The following is a 26,778-nucleotide window of genomic DNA, read 5'->3' on the forward strand; positions in this document are numbered from 1 at the left end:
GCATTTTCTCCATAGGCAGAGAGAAGTTCTTTCCTCTCTTATGATGTGAAGCACATCACAAGACAGCTACTCCAGTTTTCACTCCAACGAGTCATTGTAGACTTTTATGCCATCATCATATCTGCTTTGACTCAGCTGCATGATGATTTATTCATTCTGTGCAATTAGACATCACAATTATAATGAGGAGGATGTTGGATCGCTCTGCACTGGAGTTATTATTAGGCCCTGCACATTTGGTACAGAGCTTGTTTTGTGACCGATTTATACGTGTCTGCAGCCACTGGTTAGTTTAAACACACTGTTCTTACAAAGGTACAATATTTGGCTTTGCTGCTGAACATTCCAGTTCCAACAGAAGAACCAACAGTAAACAAAGACTGTGCCAAACATTACCAGGCCACATTGCCTAGAGACTTTGACTGGACCTCCTCAAAGGCTGACAGTACAAGACAGCAATCTTCTTTCTCCATATGGAAGCAAACAATATGCATTTTAATTGAAAAATGTCAACTAAAATGGCTGCAAAACCAAAATCAGATCTGTCTATCATCTATCTATCTATCTATCTATCTATCTATCTATCTATCTATCTATCTATCTAATCTAATTACCAAAGAGTCTAAAAGCCCAGTGACTTTGCTGCTGTACCTCTCATCCACAGACTCCTGCTCTTCACTGGTCTACATTACTCTAAAATATGTTAAGGGAGATCGTCCATGAATACAAATTGAAGCTAAGTTGCTTTAAATTAAAGCAGTTGTTTTGGCCTCAAAATCTGAAGGAGCAGATTCATATGTATTATTATTCTATGGACTTAGTGTATACAGAACCTTTCTAGTGATTTGAGTTAAATGACTGAGTCAGTAATAAGAGCCCATTAAAAACAAATCTCAGATATTAAAGAGTTTTGTCTATTATTTTCTCTATGGTACAACTGAAGTCAAGAAAAGGTTGAAAAGAAACAAAGGAGTAAGGAAGTCGAAGGGACTATTGAGGGAAAGGTGGAGATTGCCAATTACGTAATCTTATATAATTTTCCTTGACTCCCTACATTTGGACAAAACACATTTAAGCCTTTCGCCTGCTCTACAGTATTGCTTTCATTTTCTGGAAAGGGGCCTGTGGACAAGGCTAGTCATTCCTTACAACAAAGCGGTAAATTTAGCCAGTTCATGTCAAGATACTATATTAAATATTCATTATTCTATTACAGCTCTTGTTTAACAGCAAACCTTTTGTAATTGGCTAGCTTGGGATGTTTTTTCTGAAACTGTCTCACATTAATTTTGATATTATAAACACATACCCATTTGCCAAAATAATATCCATTTGATGATGCTTTGCTGTTGTTTTGCAATAATGAAATCTACTAATTTAAATGTTTCTTTATACAGACAAGGAACTACATGTTTTTTATAATTTATAAATTTATTTATAATTTATAAAATTTGGGCCTGTGTTTAGATACATCCCAGTTAATTGACATTGAACACATGCAGCCTTCAAGCCATTTCAACTGTCAATTTCATACTTTCATCAAAGAACTCCTCAGTTATATAACTATCTGAACAGAAATAAGTCAATTGTAGTAATATATATATATATATATATATATATATACATATATATATATATATATATATATATCTCAACATCCCACCAAGCTACATCTTTATTCACCAATAATAATCATAGAAAAAGAGGCCATCAACTTGACAGAGATTGGAGGTGGGGTGAGAGGAGTTGGAGGGAAAAAAAGATAACAGGAAAACTGATTTTAATTAAAATAAAAAATATTATATTACATAAAAATAGTTTCTGCATTTGTCCATGTGATAATCACCAGACCTTGTGAATGTTATTTTGCAGGTCAAAAGGGAATTCACAAGTGTCATGAGATTAGAAATTACAAGAAAAGGGTGCGGTCCTAGATTATCTGGGTGGGGCGACCTTGAGAGGGCAAAGAGGCAGCAAGGCAGAGGGCGTGGCGTGGCAGCCTGCTGCTGGTTTTGAACAACATCTGAGAAGTACAGCAGACAGACTAGAAATGAGGAGGAGAAATACACCCACCAAGAGCCAGTCAGGAGCCAGGGACTGACCACAATGCACTGTAGTTTAGCACAGCCAAGCCTTCACTAAATTTCTGACATCAGAAATACAACACAATAAGTTTGTTAGTTTGAAGGGATGGAATTTTTGTCACAGCAGCAACAGGAAGCTCATACACAAGATAAAGTGGACAGCTTTCAGCTAGGTTAACCTGATCATCACGTGTCAGCATTTGCCGTCAAATGCGCCAAGACTAATTTATTTTTAATTTTTTTTCTGTCTATGAAAATATTAAAGTGAACTCAACAGTATAATCCCATGAGGAAACTGCCAATGTTTTATTGGAGGGGCTGTTTTAATTTGATTTCTTTGCTGCTGCGGTAAACACAGGACTGGAAGCAAGCTAGGGAGGAAAACATTTGTTTGGCTGTCCTGTCCCTATCAGGTTGACCGATGAGGAGTCAGACAGGAGCTTGAGGCAGGATCCTGGCCTCAGGAACTGAAGCGGAGGCCATGGAGGGCCCTGCACACTCACTGGCCTGCTCAACTGGCTTCCGCTTTACTCACAGCCTCCTGCTGGCCAACAGGTAGCACTAAGTTCTGTAGACTAGGGCTGCCCACATCAATCATTAGTTAAGAGACCCCCGGGGCTGGAGAGATGGCTCAGAGGTTAAGAGCACTGACTGTTCTTCCAGAGGTCCTGAGCTCAATTCCCAGCAACCACATGGTGGCTCACAACCTTCTATGATGTAACCTGATGCCCTCCTCTGGCCTGAGGTGTACATGTAGACCACTGTATAAATAATCAATAAATATTAAAAAGAAAAGATAAGAAAAGAAACCCCCCTCCCTGCCCCAGACTTGCCTGCAGGCCAGCTGATGGAGGAAATTAGGCAATTACTTTTCCTTTCCCCCAGGTGACTCCAGTTTCATGTCAACTTGACAAAAAAATAAATAAATAAATAACAATAGCAAAAACATTACCTTGCTCAAGGACATTGTGAAAATGAGGATTTACCCATTAAAAATTTTAACAAAATATCAGTCAATAGCTGAGAAGTACTGGGTGGAGAGATTCTGGTTCCGTGAATTTATAGTAACTACACCTGAGTCGTAGTATAGCCAAGGGTTATCTTTAAAGCAGTGGCATGTGCCATATTGATTAACGATTGTCTGATATCATAAACAGATGGTAATTATACATGTTTATTTTTATTTTTAATTGTGTGTGTATCTGTGTCTGTGTGTGCATCTGTGTCTGTGCATCTGTGTCTGTGTGTGCATGCATGCCCCTGTGAGTGCAGGTGCCCGTGGCCTGTGGCATTCATAAGGAGGTGCTGGACTTCTCAGGGCTTGGCGCTTCACACAGCTGTGATCCTCCTGGTGTGGGTGTCGGGAATGGAGGCACCTGAGTCCTCAGCCATAGCAACATGAGCTCTTAGCCACTGAGACATCTCTCCACTCCAGTCTTTGTTGCTTTAAACATATGATTTGCTAGTGTATATACTAGTTAACATTAAATGGTATTTTTAAATGTGAGGGTGCATGTTTTATCACGTGGTGTTGGATTTCCCCTCAGTCAGCTTGTTGTCTTAGCAGAAGCACAAAAATTTTCATCTCACTTTGCCATCTCCAAACTGTGTCCTTTATTTTCTAAATTAATCTGATGGTTGACAAGCAGATGTAACTGAATGTACACGCTTCTGTTGCTGCTACACGTAGGCTCATGTCCCACACAGAAGGCCACTAACACTATGGTTAACTGTTTATTCATCTTTCCCCCTTTTGAATACAGTCAACATTGTTTTATTACTGCCTTCTTCAATTACTGCTTCCTATAGGGTTAAAAACAAGAATTATCTTGCAAACTGTTCACTCATTCATCTTTCCCCTTGCATTTTAGCCATAACGTTTTATCAATATGAGTATTAAATATTATAATATATATACAGTGATTTTTTTATTATCCGCATTGTGTTTCGTATCTACTTTAGGAAGACTTGCCAAAATATGACATATATTCAGTAATTTTCTCAGCATATTTGCGTGGTGTTGATATTTAAATCCACACCATCTGGTATTTATATTACTATATGAAATACACAAGTAAATATTTCCTACATTAATAAAGTACTCTCAATCTACTTTAAACATGGCAACTTATATCTGTGAGGTGAAGATATCAACTTATGCTTTAGAATAATCATAGCTCATGACATTTCTTTTCCTACAACACAAAAGTGACTTGGTAAAACACAGATCCATCCAAGGTTGATCATTGTATCTGACCTTATCTTTCCAGAAAAAAGTTATTATTTATTAAATATCATAATGATATTATATACCAGTATAATTTATAACTACAATTTAAATATTTATCTTATATCTAGAGATAAATGTAGTTGACACCCCTCATCAAAGAGGCATCTTTTTGCAGCACGTGGAAACCACAGAAGCTGAAAATCCAGAGAATAACTGACCCCACTGATAAGTCTACAACACAACTCCTGTGCCTCAGGCCAGAGGACTAGAATGCCACTGTGACAGGAAGCTGTCCCCACTAGATATCAATAAAATAGGACCTGCAGAGTGACAAGACCAGTTAACAGATCACTAGAATCTCTAAACACCATCCAGTTATTTTCATTTCATCTCTCTGAGTTAGAAACCACACATAGGATCACCATACACACTGCAGTGATGACATCATCTGGACCTATGAACACAGAAGATCACCATACAAGCTGCACTGCAGAGATCAAGCCAACATCATCTGTACCTATGAACACAGAGGATCACCATACAAGCTGCGGTGATGACATCATCTGGACCTGTGAACACAGAGGATCACCATACAAGCTGCGGTGATGACATCATCTGGACCTGTGAACACAGAGGATCACCATACAAGCTGCGGTGATGACATCATCTGGACCTGTGAACACAGAGGATCACCATACAAGCTGCGGTGATGACATCATCTGGACCTGTGAACACAGAGGATCACCATACAAGCTGCGGTGATGACATCATCTGGACCTGTGAACACAGAGGATCACCATACAAGCTGTGGTGATGACATCATCTGGACCTGTGAACACAGAGGATCACCATACAAGCTGCGGCGATGACATCATCTGGACCTGTGAACACAGAGGATCACCATACAAGCTGCGGCGATGACATCATCTGGACCTGTGAACACAGAGGATCACCATACAAGCTGCGGTGATGACATCATCTGGACCTATGAACACAGAGGATCACCATACAAGCTGCGGTGATGACATCATCTGGACCTGTGAACACAGAGGATCACCATACAAGCTGCGGTGATGACATCAGCTGGACCTGTGAACACAGAGAATCACCATACAAGCTGCGGTGATGACATCATCTGGACCTATGAACACAGAGGATCACCATACAAGCTGCAGTGATGACATCATCTGGACCTGTGAACACAGAAGATCACCATACAAGCTGCGGTGATGACATCATCTGGACCTATGATCCTTAACTTTGTGCCAACAGTCCTCTTCTCCTATTTTTAGAATAGATGTAATTTGGGGTCTTAGAGTTTTCTGACTCAGTTTCTCATCTTGCTTCTTGTTGGTGGTCAGAAACTCTTTGATCTGCAGTGTCTGGTGCCCCAGGAAGCAGCCAGTCCAATTGGCTCCTCTAGTGCCAGCTGTGTTATCTGGACTAAGTTTCATTTTCATTAGTTAACCGCTTAGGTCAGGTCTCCCAAAGTGGTTTTCCCTCTTCGTTACCCATAATGGTTTGATTAAGATTACACATTCTGAGGGAAAATGATGCCATAGAACACAAATTTAGGACCAATCATATCAGAAGCTGTGTGTAGTTGCTGCTGTGTCATGGGTATATAGATTGTTTTCACAATATGAGAATTTTTACCTCACCTAAGAATGGCTATTCTCACTTCCCTTGAAATAAAAATGGTATTCTTTGTAAATTTTTTATCATAAAAAAATCTACTACTTTGATTTGTCTTTATAAGTTGACATGAAACTACATGTAGTATATTATTTGAGCAAACTATTGTAAAAATTATTGTAGGACGTTAAAGTGTTCAGTATTTTATAATGCCTTTTACTTGCTTATCTATCTATAATGCACATTTTCTTTGCATCGATCAAGACCTGGTAGTTCACTGTGCAAAAGCTGTGCATGAGAGCAGAACAGTAGACAGCTCCCGAGAAGCGGGAAGTACACCTGGCCTATGGGATGCACCCATCCCCAGTACTGAATTTATGCATGAATCTCCAGGGCAACAGTGGCTTTGAAAAGGCAGCAGGTGACTCACCTGGACAGGTGAGATTCACCAGGGTTCCCAGCTTTCCCATATAGACACGCAGTTACTGTTACATAAGTACTTCTGCCATAATTGGATGGGAATAAATGTACTCAAAGACAACTTGTACTAAATGTAACCTTTTTTATGGGACAGTTCTTCAGGACAGACTCAGTGACTATGGAAAATGATGTAAATATTCTAAGCTGTATTATCAGAAAAACTATGACATAAGTCAGTAAGATAAAACTCAATCTATCATTAATTTTATTTAAGAATGACTCAGCATTATTTCTCTGGTAGTATAGATGTACTTTTTCTTCCTGTCTAATCCCTGGACTTGGGGGCTGCTGAACAGTTTTCACTCTTGGAAGTTCTTCTCAACAAAGCCATCACTTGTCACACACAGAAGCACATGCCACAATTCTGGTGACATCTCTGGTGACAGTGAAAGGGATTGGAGAGGAAAATGTTTTCTCTGCCCCATGAAGCCAGCTGCAGAGGGTCACCTCCCAAACTGCAGTGTGCGGAAATCCTTTTCTATTTCTGGAGTCTTGGGTCTTCTGCTAACTAGTATTACTGCTCTGGCAGATATACTAGTTATCTGCAACACAGGCTTTGTGATACATTTCTAAAGGGCTCGTGCAAAGTAAACATCTGCCAGTGAAACAGTGAACCCATGAACTCTTGCTAAACTCATTTTTCCATTGACCACAACTAATTCAGATGTGAAAAGATAAAAGCTTAATTATTTGAAAATATATATTGGTATTTATTAGTTATAATGTTGGTATATTCTATAGAATGTGTTCACTTTAATTTTATTTATGTCTGACAATATAGTGATAGTGACATGCTGTGCTCTCAGATTTGCACATGTGAGTGTGCTGTGCAGCTGGAATTTATACCACATGATGGGGTCAAAGCATCAAATCAGGTTTGAAATTCATGTAGAATTCTGCTTACCACACCTAAGTGCTAACCTCTTTTCATCTTTGCTCTCTTTAGAAAAAGAGTTTTAACCAAGAATGCCGAAAAGTGACATTAAGATTCGGGTGTTCAGTTCTTGCCTCAGTTCAATTAACATGTTACCAAGACTGTGCACAGAAGAGTAATTTCTCTGAGCTTATAAAATGTGAAGATTTGGAATAGATGATTTCTAAATCCTGCTTTTAACTCGGTAAAGCATTTTACTTTCTTCACATAGGTGTATCTGAAGTCACTCTATCTTAGTCCATTTGGGAACCTTAAAAACAAAACACCATCTTCTGGGAGTTCTATGGGCAACACAAATGTAGATCTCACAGGTCTGGATCAGGGAAACATCAAGACATCAGAAAAGTTGTTGTCTGGGAGGGTCCAGTTGCTCAGATTCAACGTCTTCGTGGTCCAGCGATGTGGAGCACAGACAGACTGGGGATTCTGATTAAGAAGAGCCATATAAGTCATTTATGCCCCACAATGTCTAATATGACCCATAATAATCCCTTCACTCTATCATTCTGGTGATGGCAGTCTCAATGTATCTGCCTTTGAGGAGACAAAACCAATATTATATATTAAATATGTTGTCATTAAGTATACATTTGCTTAGACATAGAGTTACACTACGTGTTTTGTGATTTAAAAAAAACTAATCTGTATACCCATGGATGTTGTTTGAATATTATTTGTCTCTATGGTGCAGTAGTCAGAAGATGAGTATTTATGTATTCTGGCTGGTTGTAGGAATAGCATCTTTGGGAGGTGACTGTAATATAACCATCAGTATGGCGGCCCATCATTGACTCCTGGAGTCTCCGTATAAAACAAGAGTCACACAAATCATGTCACATACATATACATATGTGTCCACATGTGTGTGTGGACACTCACACCTGCAGGTACACATGCGATATTATTCAGCACTATGTGAGGCTTTGTGCTAGTGTTGGACACTGAGAGAAAATCATCCATCACCAGAACAGGCATAAACTCAGGACATTCCTTACTCTAAACCTTACATTTGCCTCTTTTATTTATGACACATCCAGCCCACACATATTGTGAAAACAGAATGATATGCTCTACACACACACACACACACACACACACACACACACAGAGTCATCACCAGTGCTCACAATGCAAGTCCAAGTGTGCTTCCAATACTAGTGTTGCATAAAGCCATGCTCAGGGAGGACATGAGGTTTCTTCAATGAGTCACCTTAATGCATATATATATATATATATATATGGACCCATCAAAATTATTCTAAATAACCCACCTATTTCAAACTAAATCCCACTTTGTATATTCTTATAGTTCCCACATCTTGTCTAGGAGAGCTTAGTTCCAACGAATAAAGCGGTGCACACCCCCAGCTCATAGCAGAAGCAGTTCCCTCATCAGTACACAAACCGAATTCCCAACAGCAATGGACAATGAAGGGAAGCAAAGCACCACGATAAAATATTTAGGGACATTTGATCTACACATGATGTTATAGTAACTAGGTTACTATAGCAACTGCATTACAAGCAAGGGTCATTAGTTTTTGCAGAGTTCTAGAATCCAGAAGCTCCATGACTGTAAGTGGACGCTTCCAGTTGCTTGGTAGGTAAAGCTCTCGTTTCCCCACTATGTCCTCCCGTGATGGTAGAAAGGGTAGAGCCACTTTCTGAGAACACTGCCTGTGGAGCCCAAGCCCATCCATGGCTGTATGAAGTCTAATCGTTTGCAGTGGCCCCACATCTTAAATGATTCACGTTGGCCAGAGGGTTCTTTTCAAACACGTGGAATTGGAAGATTTTATAGAAAGCACACAACTTCTCATTGACAAACTGAGCATATTTTGTGCAAGAACAGATAAAACCCAGCACAACATGAAGTAAAACCCAGACCGCACGCCAAGACTTTATAAAAACCTTGCTGCGAATGTGTGTTAACAATCTCAGGAACTGTTATTAAAACACTCATCATTCCAAGACTGTGGAAGACGGTGGGTTGGGTGGGATTTCCTTTGCATTCTGAAGGAGAGTTCTGTATCCTATGGGCTGTTAATTGATATAGATACTAACTAAATGACTTCAGTAGCTCATACAATCATAGGTACTGAAATACTTTATTTTCTCTTGACTATACTTGTGGGATATGTGCACAGAATGACACAATGTACCATGCATTCATAGAATCCATGTATAGAATCCATTTTAGAGGTAAAAGAGGCTTAGGATTCAGCTGCAATTCCTTGCTCTCTCACTCACAAGATTTCCAATGGATTATTTTTCATACATAAACACCAAAGGTTTAACTACGAAGTTCTCAGTTTGACCAGCACAGCATCTCATGTGCCTGATATCTTACCCCTCACCCTCTAACTAAACAGGTCAAGGCGTTTCCCTCATAAAACGCTGCACGTGAGTAAAATAAAACCTTGAGCCATAGTGGATGTTTTAAATTTAGCAATACGTGTTTTCATTTACCAGCATTAAATTTTACAGGGGCCATAGATAAAAATTGCAGATTTTTCATGATATTTAAGAGATCCCATAGTTGTTTGCTATTCTGTATTTTTTGACAGTTAAATTACGTAGGGGGAACTCAGTAGGTCATGATTCCAAATTGAAAAGAATATTTGAAAAAAAGAAAACACACCGGGGGCAGGTAAGAGGCTGAGCATCAGAAATGTCACACAAGCCTGGTGGTCTATCTGTGTTTGATTCCTGTGGGTCCTGTAAGGAAAGAACAAACTCCACACTGTTGTCCTCTGGTTGCCAATATGTGCTATGGAGACATTACCACAATTCATGCACACATGTCACACAAACTTTAACAGTAATAGAAAAATATAAAATTTTCACACACAGTGTCATGGTTAATTTTAGCCCGTCGATATGGATACTGCCCTGAAAGTTTCTTTCTACATTGAGAACACTTACTATTCCTTCCTCAGGGTTCGACAAGAGAACAGATCATGCCTGACTTGGTGCAAGAGCTCTGCAACGCATACAAACGTCAGAATACCGTGTACCACATGGCAAATGTGTAATGTGTTATCTAAATAAAATGTAGTAAATAAAACGTTTATGATAAAATAACCAAAATGACAGATCACATATTAACTATGTCTCACAACACACACAAATTGTAATTGGTACTTTTAAAATGCAGACTCTAGAAGCCCCTTATCAAAGGCACACCTCACTAAATGTAGCTGAACTATAAGGCATAAACCACCAAAAAGTCCGCTAAAATTTTCTTTGTATTTTAATCTAGGAAATACAAGGTTTTTCTCCTCAAATACCTTAAGGCAGTAAAGATCCAAGACCTCCAGCATTTTAAGGAGGCTCTGAGCTAGGCCTGGAATCCCACATGTGTAAGCAATCCACAGCCGGGCAGGACCTCTGCCTCACCGAAAGTCCATGGTTCTATTCAGAAAGAGCAAGTGGCACTCAAGAACTCTGGGGCCACAGAATACCCCCAGCTGGGTATAGAGAGAGGAATTTAAAGGCAGAAGCATTTGTGTGTTTTATAAAATAATATCTAAGATTTTTAACACCTGTGAACTTAGAAATCCTGGGCCTTGTGCTGTTTACAGTAGGAGCTGTCTTAGAAGGCTTAAATACCCTTTTGCGGGTTTTTTTTTTCTATTTAAACAAAAATACATATCTTTAAATATAAAGCTCTTGCCCTTTAAAGTTGAGTTCCTTGGGGTTTTATTTGCTTATTTTTGTGAGCCATGAAATGGCCAAGTTTCCTTAAGGATGTCCTAATACATCTGTTTAAACAGCTCATTACTTATTAAGCTGCAATTTCCATTGTGGGGGAAAAACTGTACTTTGCAGGAACTTTAAATATCATGTCACTTAGATGTCTTCTGAATTTTTCCCTAATTCTCTGTCTTCCCACACTCCTCTCTCTCCTTACTTTAGCTGTGGCTGTGCATTTGCAAGCTTGTTCAGATTACATCGGAATGCAAGAGATGCTTACTGAAGCCAACATATCGTACATTTTATGCAGTTGTAAAAAAAATGATATTTAAGCTCAAGCTTTATCAAAAACTGCAGCACCACCTCCATATACTTGGGAAGAGCTAAACTGAAGACGAGCAAAATCCATCATTTCCCAGTGGAGAGCATACACGTAATTAAGAAAGGCTACGATGCATATATAGAAGGACTCAGGCTGTAATATATGACTCTTCACTTGTCAGTGCATCAAAATGAGAGAAGAGGGGCCTCAGCTGTGTTAAGAACTTATTTGGGAACACCCTGCTGTGCCCAAGCTGCGTGAAGAAAACCCCCCCAATGGCTGAGGCGTTCTGCAGCTCAGGACACTTCTGAAGGACAGACAGTCAAGTAAGGGAACCTTACGTTCTTGAAAGGATGTGAAGAGCATCTGAAACCTGCTGTTCCGGCTGCCCTCGTCCGCCCACATGCGGATCACCCCCAGGCCCGTGCGCAGCATCACGTCATTAGCCACGGTGCTGCAGAACTTGGCCTTCAAGTCCTCCACCGAGCTGCTCCCATCATACACCGCTACGAAGTTCCTTTTGCATTCATTTGAGTTCTGCATCTCATAGTCCAAGAAACGTAAGTAAATCTGTAAAACAAAGACATAACAGACTGTTTATTTCAGAAATGTAGAGGAGAGCTAGGGCTTCCTTTTTTTTTTCTTCAGTCTCACAAGACAGCCTTGATTGCAATCAGCCGTATTATTCCCCTTGTGGACTGCAGGCAGACAAACTAGTGCAAAGCAAATTATCTTTAATATTTTTTTCAAGTCTTATTATGCTGTTTAAAAAAAAAAAAGAACTTAAATGCACCATTTCCTTCAGCTAAGTATTTTTTTTTTCTCAAACGGTCCTGGTGCCATCCCCGTGATCTATCTAAAATCAGCTTTTAGCTTTCAAAACTTACACAACACTGCTTGCCTTGGTTAGGGAAGTGGCTTTAAGTACTTCCTATTATCATTCTAGTGCCCTGGAAAGAACGTATGCAGAGGAATAATTTACATTGAGACTAAAGGAAAACAAAACTGACAGTGAAAGACCACTTCTGATGATGTCAATCGGTTCAGATCGCACTGACCAAAAGGTGGAGCCTATCAAAACATTCGTAAAGGCCAAGCTATCCGTTTTTAGGGTACTTAAAATCAGGCCACGTAGCGAAATCTACACAAACAAAAGTTAAATTAGCATTTTATGAATACAATGTGTAGCGACAGCAATTCACCTTTAAACACTCCCAAGAGCTTTGTGACCCCTGTGCCTACCTACTCAGATACGACAACTTAGCCTCCCAGAGTATAAGCTGCAGGTGAGACTTGGGGCTTCTGACGCCCTAAGGGACACGCTGCATCTAACACACATTATCTGACTCTCCCCCAGTGTGTGTTCAGAACCAAACCTAACCGATTCCAGGAGGAATCAGACCACGGAGAACTTGATTGTTCATTCATCCATCCATCCAGCAACATCTTCAGCCTGGCCTCTTAGTTGGCCACCGGCACAATTCTAGGCATTGGGCAAACAGTAGTAAGTGTAAGACCCCCTCCCCTGTGCACCCGCCATAGCAAGCATAGCAGCAGTAACGCTATCTTGCAAGGCAAGACTAGAATAATAGGTTCCCGGGATAAGATGAGGCCTGGGGCCCAGAGGAAAAAGATAAAAGCATGCCGAGATAACAGAAACAGTTTGTCCTTGTCAAACAAGATATTTATGGTCGGCCACCTGGACCAGAGAACGGGTAAACTCCCCTGTTCCTAGAGCCCATCTGATGACCGGGCCATAACCTCGCCTCATTTAAATTTACCAATCAGAGCCCTGTAACTATGCTTCTCGCTTCTGTACCCGCGCTTCCCGCTAAAATCCCTATAAAAGGCCCCCGAAAGACTCGCTTGGAGCGCCAGCCTCTCCAGAGACTGAGACGCCCGGGTACCCATCCCCCTAATAAAGCCTCTTGCGTGTTGCAACCGAAACCTTGGTCTCGCTGGTTCTTGGTGGGGGTCTCCACGTTAAGACCGCCGTGCTGGGGGTCTTACAGTAAGCAGCCGGAAGGAAGCTTTGGAAGCACGTGCTAATTGAATCGAGACCACACCAGCGTAGAGTGTGACACTAGAGGGGTTGTACAAAGTAGAAGCAGGTGAAACAAATCGATGAAGGTGCAGCAAAAACGGTATCTGAGTCTCAGCATCTGACTCTATCAGCTGCTGGGTAGAGGCTCTCGGAGGGCGGTTGTGCTAGGCTCCTGGCTGTAAACACGGCAGTATCCTTAACAGTGGCATGGGTTGGCTCTCGGGGTTGCCTGTGAAAGTGTGTGTGTGTGTGTGTGTGTGTGTGTGTGTGTGTGTGTGTGTGTGTTGGAGGGTGGATAAAAGGACCCAGAGGGTACAAGAACTCCACAAAAAGTCTAATAGAGTCAACTAACCTAGGCCTACAGGAGCTTACAGAGATGGAAGCACCAACCAAAGTGTAAACGTGGACTGGACCTAGGTCCCCTACACATATGTAACCAATGGGAAACTTGATTTCCTCTAGTAAGTTAGTCAGGTGCTGTCTATGACATAGACACTGCTGCCTGCTCCTGATCACGTCACCCTAACTGGGCTGCCTTACCTGGCCTCAGTGAGGATTAGCTCTGTCCTGTTGGTACTTGAGGTGCTGGGGTGAATTGTTAGAGGGACTCCCCTTTTCAGAGGAGAAGTGGGGGGAGGCTAGGGGGAAGAGGTCAGGAGGGAGGGACTGTGAGTAGAGGAGGGAGGAGGCTATGATCAGGATTTAAAATAAATATATATATATTAAAAATTAAAAATAAAATTCCTAAAAAACGATATCTGGATAAATCTGTCCTCCTTTGAAAATATCAATGGTTTATTTACATTTTATTTTATTTTATTTTACATACACATTTATATTATTACACATATATACAATAGATTACCTATAGCAAGAAGAACCATGACGCAATCTGGAATTACATAAATCTTAATGTTTTTGCTATTTGTATTTGACAGCTTTGAAGAAAACACCTTTCCTCTCTTGGTGCATCTAAAATTCTGAATGTAAGTTTTACAATGAAGTTTAGTTGTCTAGGGGTTAAGATGTTTTTAAGTCTGGATAGAGGTTTTAAGCTGATGAAGACAATATGTGATGGTGATTGATTTATATTTTAATTTTCAATATTGAATATCTATGGGATATTTTCTTAAAATTTGTTTTACTTCATCTACCATGAAAACAAGCTAAAGTTATATATATATTTTAGGTTTATATTCACCTTTGTATATTCTTTTGTTGTTGTTGTTATTTCAAAAATTATAATGTTTATGAGAAACTTTCCCCCCAGATTTAGAAATCTCTGTTCTAAGTTTAAAATTCCATCTAATAGAAATGTGTTAATTTACTTCAATGCTATTATAAAATAGGCATTGGTCCTTAAAGTTTCTTTCACAAATAGATTGTATGCAGTATCCCCTGAAACAGGATATTTTAATAATCTCCTAAACAGCCTGTGTGTCTGTCAGGTTCAGTTTCTGCAGTGTGGTTCATGTCCCAGCTCAGCCACACTTAGCATCTGTAAGTACAAACTCAGTGATCCCGGGCCTTCACCTGGAACGCTCACTAAAGGCCTCACAAAGTTCTTCCATCTTCCCTTACAGAACCATGTTCCCACTCCCCCAACACTCCAAGCTTTATGCTCCTGGAGTAGGCTTCGACTCGGTAGAATTGGACCCTACCATTTGTTGCAACTTCCTCCAGATGTGTCAAAGTTCAGTTCACTTGCTACATTCCCAGTTGGCTGACTCCCTAAGTACTGGCAGAATTTTCTCTTATAGACCCCATCTCAGTTAGAACTGAGCACATTTTAAGCTGTAGTTCTGTGGTGCTCTCTTGACTCACCTAACTATAACTCCCATTTTTGTTATTAACCTCATGTTCTCTATGTTCATCATACATGTGTTGGCTCTCTATAAATTGATATTGTGTTAAGGGCTATAAGTAATCATTCACAAATTCTACTGCCACCGGGAAAAGTTATTTAAAATAACTCTCAAAACAAATAATAGCCTAGCCCTAAAGCACCTAAAGTATATAAAATGATATGACAATATACTGTAGACCTGTGTGAGCTGCGGATGAGCTGTGATGGCACAACCAGGTCATTATGCCGTAATTTTTAGAAGGAGCAACAGCAGAGAGAAATACGAGGAAACGGATGAGACTGAGCAGCTATAAAGAACTGGAGTTTTACTCTGATTTTCATGCAACAAAGTAGATTGTTGAGGCTCCCACCCTTGGCCAAAGAAGCTTCTTGTTGCTGTGGGCCATTGAAAAGCCCAGGACACACTGCCGTACACAGTGCAAGCACTCAGTCCCTGCAAGCACTCAGTCACTGATAGGACATTGATCTATCCTGCTCCAGGCTCAGGAGGCACCGCAGAACAGGGGACAGAATGAGCATCGGTGTGAAGGACTGATGTGAAATGCTGTTCGCTGCACATGCCATGCACACTGTCTACAGGCACGCAGGGCAGCGGTGGTTGCCGATATACGCTCTATGCAGGATTGAGTCAGGTAAGAAAATTCAGTATGGATGTGGCAAGGTGGGACTCTCAAGACTCTGCCCCAGCCGAAGTGCTGTTGCTGGCCTCTGGGGAAGAAACAGTCATCTCTACATATTTAACAATTGAGCCCTGCTGCACCTCAGTGGGTGGCCCAATGCCCATTCACATATACACAACCCTGACTGGACTCAGAAGAAACAAACAAACTACAAGGAAGGCAGGAAGCTGGGAGCATGTGGTAGAGGTTTCTGGGGGGGGGGGGGGAAATTAGAGTAAGTAAGTGAGGGGAAGATGTGATCAAATTATATCTATACCTTTATGAAAATTTGAAACAATCAATAAAATTAGTAAAACTCCCATAAATATGAAAAAAACGTTAAAATTTCCAAATGTTTGCTCTATACTATACTGCACCTATTACATACTCACTTGAAATCCTTTTTAAAAGAACACATTTTCCAGGTGATCTTTACCAGAAAGCTGTAGCAAAAAATAAAATAAAATAAAATAAAAATAAAAGCATAACTTGGCTAAGGAAAACAATGAAATCAACGTGAGTACCTGAAATAGATTGACCAGATAGTTTGGTCTTACATTGAACCTTAGCTGTTAAGGGGTTAAGACGCTTTTAGGTCTAGATAGACCTTTTGAGTTGACAGAGATGAGATATGATAGATATTGATTCTCATGCAGAATTTTAGAATCACCAAGATAGGAAAGATGGTTTCTACAAGGTTGCCAGATAAAATTAGCCGAAACACCATGAATGTAACATTTATATATCTGATTGTTTCGTGGTTCTTCTTGATGTATGTAATTTTTTATTTATGTATAATAATATAAATGCATATGCCAAAAGGTAAAATAAAATCTTTAGAAGAAAAAAAAAAGAATCTTAAGCTACACTTTTTAGATTCTTTACACCATGTTACTTTGCTGTCTCCTGAATAATAGTCAGCAATCCGAAAATGCTATGCAAACTAAGCTGGAATCTGCAGATTTTTGTAAGATAACAAATAATGTTAGATACAGTTAAAAGGTCAAGATACACATATGTTCTAAATTATTCCACAATAACCCCAGCATAGCTGATTGTCTCTCAAAAAGACACGTGAACTCATGGAGAAATGCACAGTTTGACCAGCAAGGAAAACATTCAGCAGAGTAGGTGACACAGCACCGCCCACTTTTTGAAACACAACACAAAACGATGATGGATATCAGTTATCTTTACAAAGCTTAACAAAAAAATCTATATTCACGGGAGTAAATATACTGAATGAAAATATTAATCAAGTCAAGCAGAAAAATTTTTTTCATTTGACGCTTTCAAACCCAAATACTTCAGTGTTATAACACGCCTGAGCACCTTTATAGTTTTTTATACTGCAATTAGAAACAGGTTGAAATAGTGATTTATTATTATTAGAAAGGAATCTGTGTGGTGTATTGGCAATTGCTTGACCCCAAATTAGTTCTTTTTTTTTTTTTTTTTTTTTTTTTTTTTGCAGGTCCCTACACAATAACCTATTAGTGAAATAACTGCTTTAAAAAAAAAAAAGAGCTTGGGCTGGAGAGATGGCTCAGTGGTTAAGGGCTGGAGAGATGGCTCAGTGGTTAAGAGCACCACCTGCTCTTCCAAAGGTCCTGAGTTCAAGTCCCAGCAACCACATGGTGGTTCACAACCATCTGTAAAGTGACCCCTCTTCTGTCATACAGGTGTATATGTGGGCAGAATACTGTATATAATAATAATAAATAAATAAATAATTCAAAAATAAAAGGAAAAGATGTGGTGGTGCACACCTTAAAAAAAAAAAAAGATCTGGGATTTAGAAAAGCCAAGTCATTTTTTGAAGGATTTTAACATTGCACAGGTTTGGACTTTGGATCTGCCTGGCACCAACCTTACTGCCCATCTTTAGTGCAACCTATGCAGTCTTATGGTAATTTTAGAAAATTTTTCATATGTCATATATTCCAGAGGTAAAGTTATAACTTGAATAAACATAACTTTAACAAAATGAAAAATAACTGGAAACCATCGGAAAGTCAACTATTCGCATTTTCCTAAAGAGGCTCTGAAATATGTTGATGAGGAAATCAATGGAATTCAGATACTGAAGTGCATTTTGAAATAATTGAGTGTCTCAACAACACTTTAAAGCTAGGGCTACTTAACTTTAAAGGGTGCTATATTTAGGAAATCAGCTTTCACACTTGGCTCAAGCTTTGACCTTTGACCCTCTGCACTCTGCACGTGTCTGCATTATCCACACTGTCACTGACTGACAAGCATTTGATGAGCGATGGTGAACAGTGTCTGCCATCTCCTTTGCTTCTGCATCTCAAAGACTTTGACCCCACATACCTCTCCTTATGGAGAAAGTAAACAACTGCCTTCACTGGGTTTTGAATGAACACATAAGACACATTTATGATTATTTTGAACTTCAATTTTTGTACTTAATAAGTAAATAAGGTATTGGAGTGAGACATTTGCTTAGCAAGAATAAGAGATGTTAATACATAAGCTAAATTTCTTTCAGAAAAAAAATCTGATCACTGTATTTCTCATTAGCTACAGTATCTGCCATATAAAATCTCTCCTTGAAGATTTTAAGAAATAGCTTCCTGGTGTTGGAGGGCAACTGTGAACAGCCTCCCGCAAACGAAACTATACTATAGCTCATTGTCATTTTGTGTATTTTCCTGAAATTAAACTTAGCTATTTGTTTATTCAGGAGAAGTAGTAAATAATTAATTTAATTATATAAATAATGCATGAGGCTTTTTAACTCAGCAGACATCTAAAAGTTTTAAGTGTTTATCTTAAGTACAATATGGTAGACATTTTATATAACTATATTTCCTTAGAAAAGTAATCTGATATCTGAAAAAATGATTTAGTGGTTAAAAGCACTCACTAATCTTACTGAAGGCTCAAATTCAGTTCCCAGGACTCACCACTGGTGGCTCATAACCACATGTATCTCCACTTCTGAGCAGCATAATTCCCTCTTCTGGCTTCTGAGAGCACCTGGACTCATGTGAGGACACAGACACACACACACACAGACACACACACACGCACACACACACTCACAAATACATAATTAAAAATAAAATAAATATCCATAAAAATATCAAACCAAGAAACAATGACCATCCACTGTATCTATGCAATCAATTATGTAAAAAGAAAAAGAAAAACAAATCAAAACAAAACAAAAAAACTTTCACTTTATACAAGCTTGGGATTAGGCAAAACCATACCAACATCTTAGTATGAAGTGGTCCCATTTTAAAGGGTTTTTAAGAAAGTTATTATGACTGGAATCAATGTATAAGATTTGTGACACAAAGACTTGTTTCAGGTAGCAAATGAATAAGAAAGAACTTCTCTGCTCCGTCTGTGAAGGCAAAGCGAAAGCGATGAACAGAATAATATATAACTCTAGCGAAACAGTCAGATCCAAATCTCTTCTCAGTGAATCATTTTGATGCATTCTCCTTTTTAATCAATCACAAAGGGTGGGGAATGACAGAATGATTTATTGCCCAAGACACGGGAAGCCAGAACATATAAACCATTTCTGCTAGTGTCTGTTTTCAAATTGCGTTAATATGGAAGGCAGTGCCATGTTTATATGCAAAGCAAGTAAATTTAGCTGGGCCTTCTGAGTAATGCATTACAAAGAAATGTTAACACATGCACCTCAGAAGCTCCTCCCCCCATGCCATAGGATGTGAAAAAGTAAGTACTGGGGCAGCTATGTGAGTGTCAAAAGAAAGCTTTATTCACAACAAATAAAAGTCGAGTCATCTATGAACGGACCTATGTTATTCACGGACTCAAGGCCACTGGACATCTTGATATTTGAACCACAGTCTAATAGCATGTAGCCAGGGATGTGTGGTTGCTGCTTGTGACTGGAAAGGTTAGGATATTATCAGGGATAACATTACATGGATTTGTAAGGTTGGAAATTCTCCCTTGGAAATATAAATAATACTATGTTCTGAAGTGTTAAAATACTCACCCTCAAAATCAGATCTTGGTATGAAAATATTAAAGCAATTCTATGTGCAACATTTGCACAGCCTTCTATAATCTCACTCTCTAATATTTCATTTTAAAAGTTGTCCTATAACTCTCATTGGCTATGACTTACTACATTAAATTTTTTGTTTTCATTTTTCTCGTATTTTGAGATAATTAAGGCAGATTTGATTCCTAAAGCCATTGATAATTTTTCTTATTTTTTAACTCAAATCATTACCCAAAGTGTATTGGATTTACTTTCTATTGTTATATAAGAAATAACCTTAAAATTATTAGATATGTTTATTATTGCACAAATCCAGGTTAGAGAACTCTATATTTAGATTTAACTGTCTTTTCGTAGCCTGAACTTCCACAGTCTTGGACTTCCTTGGCACATGTTTGGTGAGTCTTTGATCCTATCTCCTATTTCCTTGGGTGAATTTGCTCATTTTCCTGAACGTAGTGGCTGTGAGATATGAGACTGGGCCAGGAGTTCTGAGACACTGTCTTTGCCCCAGCCCTACATCTAGTTAGCCAAATGTCTGAGCTACTTTCAGAACTCATATTCTGATTTGGGTTTTAACAGGACTTTCATATGATGTTGGCTTAAAAGCATTTTTTAATCATTATGCAAGACTCCTGCCAAATTCTATTCTCATTCCTCCCCTGAAATATCATTTGATCTCCATCACAGAACCCTTAGTATATTGAATTAAAAGCTCTTTATTTCTCATTTCATATAGACAAAATATAGTTCCTAAAGAATGTAGAGTAAGGAGCTTGCTCTTATTCTCTTTCTTTCTGTATATAGTTAAAATTGAATTTTACATGAGTTTCCTAAATTCTATTTGTAATAATTTCAATTGTCAAATATTTATAGATATATAATGTATTGTGCCTGTATTCATCTCTTCATTTATCTCTTCTCTGCTATCCCCTTCTTCATTTTACTGGCTTTTTCTCAAGTCGTCCATTTTTTTAAAGCACAGAGTTTAGTTACAGTTGCTTGCAGGAACAGGTTGTGGGCTGTTTCACCAGAGCGTGATCAGCGTAGGAACAGCTGCACCAGGAGAAAGACGCACACCCTCCTCACACCCTCCTCTGGCCTCCATTAACTGCCAGTAGCTCCTCAGGAAGCCTAGGGCCTCATGAGCTCATTCTCCAGGCAGAGCTGAATGAGCAGTGGTCCCATTTTGTGAAGGTGCTGCATTCCACGTCAAGTGGTTATCTACAAATACCCAAGGTTCGGCCCTCCTGGCATTCAGGTTGGATTCCTTACCACGGTTTGGTCTTCCACTATCCCCAACTGGTGATAAAATCTACAACTGGACACATTAGTACCTTTTCTGTCCTCTTTCTCTAGAATCTCCATGCACACAGTCTACTCACAGAAGTGTGTTTCTACACTCTCCATAAACTCAGAAAGGGCTCCACCATTCCAACTCTGCTTACAATTTGTAAGCCCCGTCATGAATGCATTTCCAAAGTTATTTCTTCTCTGGCTTTCCTTGGGAAGTCTGATTGATAATTTTCTAACTAAAGGGGTCATCTATATTAATAAACGGTATATTGGTACATTTCTATTTGTCAGATGCTAAGAAAAAGCACACAGGGTGTATGATTTTAATCCTAACAAGTAAAGTCTTTAGCACCTTCATTGTGAACTACAGTAGGGTCAGGAAATTCCATCCAAATATTGGCTGTGACCCATTTCAAGCCTGACTTATGCTTTGATAGCTTATTCTCATAAATCACTAGGAAAGCAACAAGAACAGGAAGCCCACATGGGCAGTGGATCTTGTTTCCTGGTTTTCTCCACAGCATTCAATCCCACTTCCTGTCTTCTCAACCTTTAATTGAACAGAAGAAGGCTGTCACAATAGAGCCATCTTGGATTCATCTCTGCAGGAAGCAGCCTTTTTGGGTCACAGGCTGCTGGAGTCTGTGACAGGCAGGTGCACTAGGCACTGTTGTTCTGGGGCTACAGAAACGTCAGCCTATTTGCCAGCTGGAAGAAGGGGGCGTGTGTTTACACTCCACTTTACCACTGAAGTGACAAGGTGCTGCTCAAGACAGCAAGGTGCTTTGCCTACAGTTCCTGTTTATAAAAGTTGCCTTAAAAAAAAAGATTTTCATTCATAAAGGTGGAAAAAAAAAACAAGAACTTTATTGAGAATCCACACATTGTATATAGGACAGATTTAGCTCTCTGATCATCCAGTGACTATTTCTGATTTCATATTACAAATACCATTTATTTCTTTAAAATTCCTTTTAGGATAGAGGTTAGAACCCAGGCCTTCCCACAGGATGGCAAGTGTTTTATGGCCAACCTGTGTTCACAGCCCTCTTCCCCTTCTCGTGTTGAGAGAGGGTCTCACTAACTTGTCCAGTCTAGGTGTGTAAACTCAATTTATATTTTCGAGTGTGGAAAGACCAAAGTACTTCTTGAATGGGCAACTCCCTCCAAAATTTTAAAAACTGGCATAATTTTTGCTCAGCCTGAATATCCTGGCACCAAATTCTTTGGTTTCTTTTCTGGCACTGGGATCTAAATTCCAGAAAGGCAGATTTGCTTCCGGGTCTCTTGTTCTTTGTCCACCCTGCTGAACTGTAGCTCATACTGGAAAGCTAGGTTAGACTGGTGGACAGAAGTCTCATTCCCAAACGAAGGGACGTCTAGCTCATGGTGCATTTAACGCTTGCCCCTGTGCTACCGGATGATGTGAAAACTAGACGTGGGTGTGGGTTTCACCTTGAGGACTGACCTTGGATCGCGGTGGGGCCCGAATGTACCACTTGCAATCCACGGCTTCGCTGGCAGATGCTTTGCCTTCCTTCATAATCTGAACGGACTCCACAATTCCTTCAGGGCCGCCCATCTCAAACTCACACACTAGACAGCAAGAGGCCAAACACACAGAGATGGACCTTGAGTAATAAACCCAGAGTATACTTAACTGCAGAAAACAATGACCTCTGCACATTACTAAATTTCTCTCTTACCAACCTGGCAATGGTTTCAAAACTCCAAGGTCCTTAAAGTCGGGATCTTAAAAATTGAGAAAAACAAACAAACAGTTAGTCCTTTTCCGCATACATGCCCTACAATGACATTGATTAATATTCCATCATATTATACAAGAAGTAGCCTATACACACACACACCACACACACACACACACACACACACACATTTAAGAGAATTTAAGTGATAAAATAAAAAGTACATAATAATATTAAGTCATAAATTTCAAAAATATGTCAATATAACCATATATTGCTACTGGCTTTTTCTCACTGCAAAAGGAGCTGTTTGAAACCTTCAGCACCATTGCCGTATGTTATACTCAGACTCATAATATGGTTTTGTACAGAATGTTCACAGATAAGTCATGGTCTGAGTCACTTTTACTGGTGTACTTTGTGTTCTAGCTCAAAGGATTCTGCAAAGTGTTGAAGCACATTCTTGCCTTGGGGAAAGGGGTTAGCAGCCTGGTGTTCACGTGTCCAAGTGAAAACTACCCTTCCCTTCTAGTTGAGAAGGCTGCCCTGCCGTCCTGCCATCTCTGGTCCATACCGTTCTGGCTTTAGAGTTGTCCCTCGATTCCTTACTTTGTAAACTTAACAGCGCCCCCCCCTCCCTTTTCCTATCTTGTTCTCTGTGAACCTAGTCTTACAAACCACCCCCCTTTTGCACGACTGCATGCTTGATGGGAATTTTCACTCATCGTAGGTTTTGTAAGTGTCCTTGTTAAAAGCCAGAGATGATGCCCTCAGTTTGATTTCCTGAGTTTTGTCCTACAGTAGGAGCACAGCCCCATGCTGTGAGCCTGTAGGGGGCATCTGAGAACGTTGTGCCCATGAATACACAATGCACTTGTACTTTTTCTTGGTACACTGCAGATCTTCTGAAATCATGTGCAGTGGACCACTTCATTGTTGAGAGGCCCTACATTCGAGCACACCAGTTCCGATGGCAAGCTGAATGAAACACAACCCATAGGAAGAACATTTCTCTGATTTGAAACAATATATGTCCACAGAGCCTGGCCAGTTTGAATCTAATTTTTTCTTACCCATTGTAAAGTTACCAATGGCTATGATATATGATCAGAGACATTGTGTGAGTAATTTAAAGTGAACTGTGGAACTTAGAATATTTTTTTCTATAGTAAAACTAGTACTGGATAAAAATCTTTCAGTTTGAAATGTTATGTGTGTGTGTGTGTGTGTGTGTGTGTGTGTGTGAAGAATGAACTTGAATTGCAATATGAAAAGTCATTGTTCATTATGGAAAGAATTAGGTGTACATACTAAGACCATGTGAGTTTATATGACATCTGTATCTGGAGTACCATATCCTGTGCCCTTGTGGGTGAGCATGGTAAACATTCCTGTGCAGGCTTGTGTTGGTGGCTTTCATTGTTTGCTTTCTTTCCATTAAATATTTATGTGAACTGGTCTGTTGACAGTGAGATATGTAGTATTAACCATGGCATTTCCCTAATGCATCAACTATTTTCACTCACTTTACTATAAAATACTACTAGAATTTATGTTGCTCACTGAATCAAGGGGAAAAAAAAAACGTTTTAACCAATAGACTGTTGTTTTTACAACTACTTGAAAGTAGTTCTTTTAATGCTATGGGACAAAACGATGCATGTGTATAATTTCCTCGAGAACTCCAGGAAATAGGGCATGTACATCATTTACATAAAACTGTTTACCGGTAGGATTTTTTTTCCTTTTGTCAGCATCAATAGACATCTCATTAGTCTTCCAATAAATATGTATTAAATGCCTGTGATGTGTAATAAAAGCCTACATTTTATGTAACATTACTCATGTTTTCACCATTAAGCAGTCCACTTGTATAGAGAGGAGTCAATCATGTTTTCTGGAAAAACCAAGCTTTGGAATAGGCTGAGGTTGTAGACAACTGTAAGCTAACACTCCAGAGTCCGAGGCTGGAGTCACTCCGAGGTCAAGGACACCTTGGTGTGTACAGCCTCTAGGGCTATACAGTGAGGCTTTGTTTCCAAAAGTTAATAAGCTAGCATAACAGTACTGTTTACATGGTGCAGCTCAGTTGAAGAACATTTGTTTGGTTTGGGTAAAGCCATGGGCTTAATTCTCATCAATACCATCAACAATTATTTACATCCCAAACTAGGACTTGCCACCTCACGTATGTACATTTTTCTTATTTGCTTTGCTCTCTTTACTATTTGGCCTCTTCTTAAAAATATCTCTTTATCAATGCACATGACCACCTTTGTAATGAGAAAAGTTTCAGCTGCTCATGGCTATAATTTTGAGGGGGAGGGAGTTAAGCTAATGTTCTATCTTCCAGTTTGAAGGGAAACATCAGTCATTTTTATAACCCACGCCACATCACGTTGATACGAATGCCAGTATTGGGAAATAAAAACTTATTTTGTCTTTGTATTAATAATGATCATAATTATGGCTTAAATACTCTGAAAAATATGCCATTGTGCTTCTGTTTGAAATACCATAATTATAAATTCTTCAGGTGTCTGCAACCAAACAATTAAAAGCATATTGGAAACAGCCTACAATGGATTTAAGTGCATAAAGTTTGATTGACTGTTCAAGGTTGTTTGGGGCAATGACACAAGTTATTGTGTAGATGCACAGTAATGTTGAACATAACAACCAGCCCTCTATTCTCTCAAATGTCTCTCAGTGTTCCCCACAAAGCAACCCTGATTTAATTTTAAACACGTAAATGAATTTGTGAGAGTTGCTCAGCTTCCCGCTGTCCTCTGGATCTGATCACAACAGCCCCTCATCTGTTCTTCCTCTGGACGCAGAGCCCACGGCTGGCCCTGCTCTCCCCCACACGCCTGCTTTTTCTGATAGTCTCAGAGAACTTTCCCAGACATCCAAGCCTAAAGGAGCATTACCATTTTCTTTCCTCCCTTGTTGTTCTCATTACAGTTTGCAGTCACTTTTCTCTGTGCTTATGTTTTTACTAACAACTTATTGCCCCCCCCCACGAGCCCATGACAACTTAGTCTCCATGACATAACATGTTTATGTAAGACCCAGAACATTGCACACGGTCAATAACATTAAGGAATTAAACACAATTCTATATAAAGAAATATGTAGCATTTTATTCATGATTCATTGTTCTGTATATATGTATGTTTGCAAAATTTTAATACTTTAACTTTTTCTATCCATGTATAGGCTCTGGTTCATAAATTTCCACTGTAAACACACCAGTGTAGATGCTCTGAAATAGATCATTTTGTTCTGACACTTGCTGGTTGGGCATGCAGCTGTGTCTTGTTCACTCAGCCTTTCACAAGTGCAGGTTGTCAGGCCAGACAGGACAGTGGTGGTGTATGATGTTAATCCGAGCACTTGGGAGGCAGAGGCAGGCAGATCGCTGTGAGTTTGAGGCCAGCCTGGTCTACAAAGCGAGTCCAGGATAGTCAAGGCTACACAGAGAGACCCTGTCTCAAAAAACCAACAAAACAAAACAAAACAAAACAAAACAAAACAAAACAAGTGCAGGTTGTCATGTAACAACTCTGGCCCAAAACTTGACAAGGAAGATGTAACTTAATGAGGTGGCTTATAATATCTTTCTAAGAAATTCTCCAGATTCTTTTCTTACCATGGTCAGTCCTGAATCATCACCTACTTAACATTTTTAACTCTGTCAGCTTCTTTTCCAATGTGCGTTTGTGCCGTACATATATGCAGACACAAACATCCAGAATCAATGAATGCAACAAAAGGATGCCTGACCTGTCACGAACATCGAATTCCATA

At 39.5% G+C, this 26,778-nt stretch overlaps 1 protein-coding gene across 2 annotated transcripts in view; it reads right to left on the minus strand.

Moving 5' to 3' along the window:
• NETO1 (neuropilin and tolloid like 1) overlaps positions 1–26,778 on the minus strand; it is a 120,570-nt gene that overhangs the window by 22,451 nt on the left and 71,341 nt on the right. The window contains exons 5-7 of one of the 2 annotated variants that reach the window (XM_084778027.1): positions 22,973–23,014; positions 22,731–22,858; positions 11,723–11,951 (exon numbers count right to left, since the gene is read on the minus strand). In XM_084778027.1, coding sequence (XP_084634153.1) covers positions 11,723–11,951; positions 22,731–22,858; positions 22,973–23,014 — 399 coding nt within the window. Of the gene's footprint in view, positions 1–11,722; positions 11,952–22,730; positions 22,894–22,972; positions 23,015–26,778 lie in introns of those variants that run through there. The other variant, XM_084778028.1, reaches the window with a different exon arrangement.

Source organism: Acomys minous (genome assembly GCF_964271855.1).
Source record: "Acomys minous genome assembly, chromosome: 4".
Lineage (NCBI taxonomy): Eukaryota > Metazoa > Chordata > Mammalia > Rodentia > Muridae > Acomys > Acomys minous.